Consider the following 8095-nt stretch of genomic DNA (forward strand, 5'->3'; position numbering starts at 1 on the left):
ATTTCCCTAGATACTAATAGGTAAAATTACCTTATTTCTACCAGGAAAAAGTTTCACTCGGCTCAACCAAATGAATCTGGTGTGCTATTCACATTATAGATTTCCTACAGCAATTTATACTGATGCAATCTGCTTCTTATTCCTCTGCCATCAGTAACACATAAAGGTTTTTATGAAAAGAAACATTTTTGTTTTTCTCCATTGAATATCTAACAATCACCAAAGAAATGCAGCTTGATAAATACCAAAAAGAATATTGGGCACTGTAATTACAAATGCTCTCCATGTTGTTTCTTCTCCTTTAAACCGGAAATACTTCCATTTGATTTGTTCTTTCTATATGGTCATCATCCAGTATATTTGATATATTGATGTTACTCTACTATTGGAATCGCTTATTTTCTCCGAGCCCCATCATCAAGGAAGGCCTACGCACTATTTGCATACTCAATTTTGGCAAGTTTCTCATAATCCTTCTCGCGGCAGGGCAAAGAGCCTCCCTCAACCCCTAAAAAGGAAAATTTACCCTCCAAGAGTAAAATAGAAAAGAAAGGAAAAAATTCAGAAAGCCCGGAAGAGACATTGTAGAAAAGTAGATGCAGTTTGCACGGCAGAGCAGACAAATGCTGTATTTCACTTCAGAGTATGTTTGACAAAAAGGCAGGGGACATGGCACAAACATGTTTTGTGCATGTAAGCAGGGAGTTTTAAATATACAAAAACACTAATCTAAAAAAAAAAAAGCTTAAAAATAATCACAGGAAGCACACAACTTCCAGGTCTAGCAAGAAAGTTGGAGCTGCAAGCATGGACTACATTAGCCAAACAAGAACCTCTGAATATGTTGTAGCGCACTATATTCGTTACATCCATAAACAAAATATCGCTGTACAATGAGTTCCTAAATAAAGTGCAAAGAAATTTATACTTTGACATACGCATAGAAGCTGTGAAATTCATTATCCATCTTCTTCAGTAATGTGGCTGGAGTAGTTTCAAAACTTTGAACAATGACTTCAGCGAAGGCACTTTGTACCTTGACATATAACTAACCAAATCACAAACAGCACAAGACATACCGCAGCATCAATGGCAAGAACAATCCTTACTTGGCGGCACCACCTCCTTTGGAAGTTTTGAGAGCCTGATCTAGTCCTCACCAAGCCAAACTCCTTTTGTACCATAGGTGGAGGAAGAACTCCTGCACCTTGATTATTCGGATCAGTAACTCCTGAATCAACCTTAGGTCGTTCCGTAGATTTCCGGTGCTCCTCCAACTCAATACCTCTCATTGCAATTGCATGATCCTTCGTTTTCTTCTTGTCTTGTCTACTAGGCTTGACCAACAAAGGGGCTCTTGTCGAAGATCCACTTCCCTCAAATCGTCCATTGGCATTGTTGCCACCGTGCTGTGGAGGAGTATCTGCTGGCCATCCAGATACATGCTCCAACGAAGTAATCAAACGTCGAATAACAGGAACTAGTTGTTCTTGTAAACAAAGTGAGTTCAGATTCGACATACTCCGGCCAGAACCCTTTCTAGCCACCTTTCTGAATTCGTCCCTCAATTGCTCTAGAAACAGAAGAACTTCACCGTTACCAAGACCCTCGTACGCAATAGCAAAATAAACATACCCTTCTTCCATCAAAAACCCAAAAGTCTTTTTAGCCATGGTCTGAAAATACCACTTATGATAAGGAGGTGTTTTTTCCAAGCACAGTACAGCCAAGTTCTCAACCTCATCATCTCCTACACCAATATATGAATACAGAATTCGACCCCCTTTTGATACTGAGCAATAGTATACTGCATTTTGGATTTGATCCATCTAGACAACAGACAAAATCTAATAATTTTGACTCAGCTAACAAATCTTCCAAAACTAACAGTGGACTAGTAAAAAGCTCAAATTTTTGGAGAGTAGAATCTAAGCAATCCAGATTTGGCAGATAAAGTGGGCAAGAAATTCTTCAACCAAAGAGGCAAAAACCAGAAAATCATCAGCAAGGAAATCGAACACATCAAAGAAATACCAAAACATGCCCTCTGCTAAGTTCTCAAAATCAAGAATGAAGTCCCTCATATCTCATTAATTGAATGGACCAATTAGTGGAGAACCCAAACACTAAAATTGAAAAAAATTACATGGAAGTTTGTGGGTCAAGCATAAAAATCCAAGATTTACTAACTGAGAAGTCAGAATTTACCTGTTTGAGGTTCTTAAGGTCCTGGACCTTCTTAGATGAGCAGACACAGAAGCAGACCAAGTCAATATGTAGGATATAGTTGTGCTTTTTGCTTGTTTTGTTTAAGGAATATTAGTGTTTAGTCGTGTAATTAAGGATGATGCTGATGATCACAATTCTACGTACAATAGGATGTCAACACTTGACCAAAAGTTTAAAATTAAAAAGAAGGCCAAATCATCCACCTACCAGTAATTAATATAGTATTATCAACAAGTGCACAATTTCTGATTGGGCATTCTCACAACCACCGGTGGGATTCTTTTGATGAGTTAATATCTAGGGTTTTATGTGTTTGGTTTTGAAATTCATTGTACATTCATAAGAGAGTAAATAAAGTAATATATGTTGAGGTGAAATAAGCAAAACATAAATTGAAATTAAACATGAAAAATTCTTATGTATGGACTCTGATGAAATTTTACAAGAGAATAAAAAAAATTGCGCGTACAAAATGCAAAACAAGTTTGTAAGCAATATTTTTTTGGCTATATTTTTAGGCTTTTTTTGGGGGGTTCTTGAAAGTATTTTGATTGTAAGAAAGTTGTGATATATAGAGATTCATATATTTTATTTCATATGACCTCGCTACCATTTAGTAAGTCCATTTTTTATTTTATGTTTTTCAAAATTTTATTATATTTTGTTACTATTAAAAGTATGATTTATTGTGTTGTAATGGAGTAGGTGAATCTATTGTAAAAAAAATAAAAATAAAAAAATAAAGAAATCAATATCCGATTAAGAATAAAATTAGATAATACAATTCTCGTCCATAAGTCTTTTTAGAATAGATAGAACTTTTTTTCTTAATGTAAATCTTGCTTAGAAAATAAAGAGATTGACATCGAATTGACAACAAAGAAAGGTTTCTTAACCTATCTTAGATCAAATTCGAATTGCAGTCGCCTAAAACCAAAGCTTTATAATCTAGTGGTATTAAGGTTTTTCCTACACAATAAATGTCAGTCTTGTTTGAAGTTTGTTGGTAAATGCCGGCCGTAGAAACTTGGCGTAGTGGTGTCACACGGATTTCTTATCTAAACTTCCTCTTTACCATTTCCTTGCCTCATCTCCAAAATAACGAGAAAAAAGAGAGAAGAAAATCTATAATTAAGATCCATATAAAGACATTCTCATATTGCCAAAGATACAATAATAACAAAATTTATCCGAGTTAGACGCGTCCCTGTCAGTTTGTACAAAGTTATAACTAAACATGGTTGAACTGGTAAAATTTTGACCTTTGAGCAAATTATAATATTGTTTCAAGCTGATGCTTTAATGGTTGAATATAACTAAAGATAAGTAAAAAATATAGAGAAAATAAGTAATAAAATCGAAAAGCCAGAGAGTTCTGCGGAAATCACCCTAGATGTGAATTCTCCTCTGACCGTGACATTTCCAGGGCAACTGAATAGAGAATTGTGAAGATTCATACAATGCAGTGAGAATTCCTCAACATTACCAATAAGTAAAAATTGACAATGCTGTTGTGACTAAGAGAAAGACATAAAATACAATGTCCATCAAATTCACTTTTTCATAACACAACATTATTACATGGTACAACTCTACAGAAACTTTTAACATTCGAATAAACATGCATCAAAGAATGCCTAAGCTTGCTTCAGCTTCATTTTTTCCCAGAGAGATGTAAAATGGCCAAATCTTTTGAGGTGTTTTGCCTGTCATTTCCCTGAGAAACGTCGAAACATCATGAGCACAAAACCAAGATATGATCTGTAGTAATATATGACTTTGCTTCAGCTTCTTCTTCCCCAGAGATGGCCAAAACTTTAGCGCTGTTTTGGCTCTCATTTCCCTGAGAAACGTCGAAACTTCACCAGCATGAAAACAAGATATATGATCTGTACATGCACTAGCTAGAGATGACTTTGCTTCAGCTTCTTCTTTTCCCAGAGAGAAAAAGTGTCGAAAAAACAAGCTGTTTTGCCTCTTCTTCTCCCTGAGAAATGTAGAAACTTCACGAGCACAAAACAAGATCTGATCTCTATCAGATTAGATCTTCAGAATACTAGACTTATATATGTATCACACTTATCCTGCACCATGCCACTTGCTATTGTTCCCTAACACGCAAAGCATTATCCTGCACATATCAAATTTTTCCCTAACAATCGAGCATCAAACTTTCCTACATGGCATCATCCCTCGAGTCCCTCTCATGGTCAACATTGTCAACCTCACTTGCATCTTGACTAGAGGGTTCAATTACCCTTTCATCTGTGGTTCTGGGCTCCACATTTAATTGGCCTACTTTGGGGCACTCGGAGCCACTACGACGAGATGTTTCATCACCACTTTCCTCAGCTGATGTTCTATCGCTGGTTTCTGCTGTAGTATGAGGTATTTCAGTGGAAGCTTTAGCTGGAGTAAGGAGGGATTGGCGGCAGAGGGGGCATGTGCTATGAGTGGCTAACCAGAGATCAATGCAATCCATGTGAAATGTATGCCCACACACAGGTATCTGTTGAAGTCTATCATCTGCTTGGTAATCACCTAAGCACACTGAACACCTGTAACAGCAAAAGAGAGAACTCCATAAGAAACTGAGATATAACTAAGAAATCGAGATTTAACAAAACAAAGAACTTTTGAATTAAGAAACTAAACAAAGAGATTTTTGAAATTCATGGACAATTACCACAAATATTGTGAAAGAACTTTTGACAAGTATGGGAAGAAATTGGAAACTAAAACTCTTTCAAATACCAAAATAAATTACTCGATAGTTCTTTCCAGCATGAGCTTGAAGCACATGTCATCAGATTTCCCAGAAAAACTAATCACAACAACCACTATAGTAATTAAAGTTTTGGGGATAACTTCTATAAGAGAGCAAAAACAACACAGCAGCAAGTGCAACAAATATCTTAGATGAAGTTGCAGCAATTTCATAGAGACACAGACTATTCATGATAAATGCATTTTATGAGATGAGCCTTCTGCTCCTATGATGAAATTTTTTATTTGACCCCATATATTATTAGTTTAAGAGGTGCATTTGTTTTTCTTTTTAATCAAAAAAATTGTTAGTGAGGACAATATTATTTTAACAAATTTAGGTACCAATAAGGGTGGCAATTTAAGCCCAACCCGCCAAAGGTTGGGCCGCTCAATGACACGTCCATTGTTGAACTTACCCCATCTTGACCTAGCCCATCTAAAGTTGGGCTGATTTTTAGCCCAAATTGATCCGTGAGCAACTTAAAATATCTACAATAATTCTTTTTTCTTGATATGTTATATATAACCATAACAAAAGAAAAAAGTCTTATTTGGCAAGTAAATAATTCATAAGAAAACAACACGCATTAGTTAAATCTCGGTAAGAGTTGGGCTATGACCCAAATTTTAGCCCATCTTGACCCAGCCTCATCTCAGCCCAAGTAACTTTTGGGTAGGTCATTGACCAGCCAATTTATTGACTCAGCCCATTTTGACCCGTCCAAAATCAGTCAACCTACCCATCCCCCCCCCACAATTTGACACCCCTAGGTACCAGTATCTCTAGATCTGCATATAGTTGAGTGTCGTGACATTCCAAAGAGGCAGCTCTTTGCAATGAGATTGATGAAAGTCCATCAAGACACTTTTGCAGTGAAGTTGATGAAAATCCAGTGGAATCGTTTAACAACATGGAGCTTTCTACTGGCATCATCTTTTGCAAATATTTTTCTCAATACTGCTTCAGACTAGGCAAGCCTTTGCAGCTCCATGCTTGCTCCCTAATTAAGGTTTAAAAATAAAAAGCCTCAAGGAGTTCAAGAAGTTCGATTACAGGGGTAGATTTGTGCAATGTGCTCTTACTTACCCTGGGAAAGAAAAAAGGTCGGATTTATCTGTTTTTCATTTATTACTACCAGTATCAAGCCCAGTGATTTCCAGTGAACTTCCATGCTTGTTTATTCCTTTATCCTACTTTATACTCTACTACGACCCCAAAATAAGTTACATCCTATGCAACATAATACCCCCACATAAAATACAATAGCAAACAACCTTCCATAAATCTCTGTCAATCATTTATCAATCAACCACACCTCAATGGCTCAATCGCAAATCAATTAGGTTATGATTCTTCTTAATACCACTGCCCAGGTCAATTTCATTCTGATACTACAAATTAGGCGTCTCTAAATCTCAATAACTAGTTTAATATCAACTAGTTATTATCACTAATATGGAATTTCTTACTTCCACCGTCTTTTATTTTGAGCCAAGTCTCATTCTATTTTCTTTTTAATAGATTATTTAAGATCTTGTGAGACACTTCCCTCCATGTAATTTTAGGTTCACATCTTTTAACGCCTTCAATCATCATAATAATTCAAAAAATCAAGAAAGACAAAGGACTGACTCTTACTGTGTGTCTTTGACTGAGAAGCTCTCTGTGAACACAATAATTGGTAACATCTCCCTCACCTCCTTCTTCAACCCCAATTCACACTGTTGCAACAAAATCAATTAAAACAACCAAGATTTATATAAAAATAACTCCTTTTTATTTTCCTTATACATACCCTTGACAATTCATCAGCTCCCGTAGCGGCGGTGTGCTGCAACTGTGGACTCCTCATCCTTAAAGAAGACCAGTCAACCCTCCGACGGCGAAGATAAAATATGTAAAAAAACAACAAAAGTACAAAAGCAAAGAAAATGGGAACTGAAAAGATGAAAGCTTGATAAAGCTTCAAGTGAGATGAACCTTCAACAGCACCAGTAGTGCTGGAATCAGAGTAGCCTTTTCCAGTATAAGACATGACCACAGACAATGTTTCCTTAAATTGAATCTTGGTACAACAATAACAATTGTCCCATATAAATGTAGTGCAAGAATGAAGAAGACCCAGATGGGTAAATGTAGCTTGGAATAGGAGAAAAATGGCAAAGGAAAAGACAGACCAAAAAAGATAAAGAGATAGGTGCAGTGGAGATTTAGATATGTAATACTAACAAATTATATATAATGACATGAATTAATTACTAGTACTACAAAAGTGTTTGGGTATTGGACTTGGGAGTCTAGGTGAGTTACTAACTCTTCTTCGAGTCTTGCAAGTTGCAAGTAGTCCAACTTCATGCTTCCTTCTTTATGCAGAGCAGACAAAAAGTGGTGGGGTTAGGGGTTGGGGGGGGGGGGGTGGAGGCTGGGGACCATACGTATATAAGTATAACAAGATTAAAAGTATGGGGAGATTTTTCCCCCCCCCCTTGTACTAGTATTAACTATTCATTTGATGGGGTCCAATTACGATCTTTAGAGATCTCTCCAAAAGCCCACCCCCCAACCCATGTTTAGTAGCTCGATTTTTGTTACAAGTATATATTTTATTCACATTAAACTAAATTCAGTCCTCCGAGAATTCACACTAATTAAAATAGACTCTAATACATTGACTAATTTAGTTAAACTTCTTCATATTAAATTATATTTGATTGTTAAATAAGTACTTGTCAGTGCACAGTTTGGTTCCAACACGCAATTGGAGGAGATTTGGGAGCCCACAGGAGCAATAAATAAAAGAAGGCGGAACTGCTCTTCCTCCATAGTCTTTTAAAGTCTAAAAAAATCACTCATCATTCTACTCAAGAAATCCACTCTAAAAGCTAGAGTTCTTTTATCCAAAGAATTTGATGCAATTAGTTAGTTCGAGAGATAGTGTTAGTATAGTTAGTGATGGGAAAGAGAAGAGTACGTTTAGAGGGAATGTAAAGTTAAAGAATTAATTGTTTCAAGCGTTTGATCCAAAAATAGGTTTTGAGATTAAACAATTGAATTTATATTTTTAAGGGCCACTAGCAAATAATAAATAATGACGAG

At 36.2% G+C, this 8095-nt stretch overlaps 2 protein-coding genes across 4 annotated transcripts; both read right to left on the minus strand.

The window, feature by feature from the left end:
• Positions 1-602: 602 nt before the first annotated feature.
• Positions 603-2578, minus strand: LOC104094182 (phytolongin Phyl1.1-like). Of its 2 annotated transcripts, none has more exons than XM_009600059.4 (2): positions 2209-2578; positions 603-1847 (listed from the first exon to the last, which is right to left on the minus strand). In XM_009600059.4, exon 2 carries the CDS (start codon positions 1827-1829, stop codon positions 1017-1019), a length of 813 nt encoding a protein of 270 aa, XP_009598354.1. In that variant the 5' UTR covers positions 1830-1847; positions 2209-2578; the 3' UTR covers positions 603-1016. The 2 variants fall into 2 exon arrangements, with proteins under 2 accessions (XP_009598354.1, XP_009598353.1); XM_009600058.4 differs by having other exon boundaries at positions 603-1829; positions 2209-2576.
• A 1112-nt stretch (positions 2579-3690) lies between these two features.
• LOC104094181 (RING-H2 finger protein ATL7-like) lies at positions 3691-7304 on the minus strand. 2 transcript variants are annotated; one of them, XM_018770093.3, is made up of 4 exons: positions 6980-7303; positions 6795-6852; positions 6638-6720; positions 3691-4787 (listed from the first exon to the last, which is right to left on the minus strand). In XM_018770093.3, the coding sequence occupies exons 2-4, from the start codon at positions 6849-6851 to the stop codon at positions 4406-4408; spliced, it is 522 nt and encodes a 173-aa protein (XP_018625609.1). In that variant the 5' UTR covers position 6852; positions 6980-7303; the 3' UTR covers positions 3691-4405. The 2 variants fall into 2 exon arrangements, with proteins under 2 accessions (XP_018625609.1, XP_009598352.1); XM_009600057.4 differs by having other exon boundaries at positions 6795-7304.
• Positions 7305-8095: the final 791 nt, after the last annotated feature.

Source organism: Nicotiana tomentosiformis, chromosome 3 (genome assembly GCF_000390325.3).
Source record: "Nicotiana tomentosiformis chromosome 3, ASM39032v3, whole genome shotgun sequence".
NCBI classification, from domain to species: Eukaryota; Viridiplantae; Streptophyta; class Magnoliopsida; order Solanales; family Solanaceae; genus Nicotiana; species Nicotiana tomentosiformis.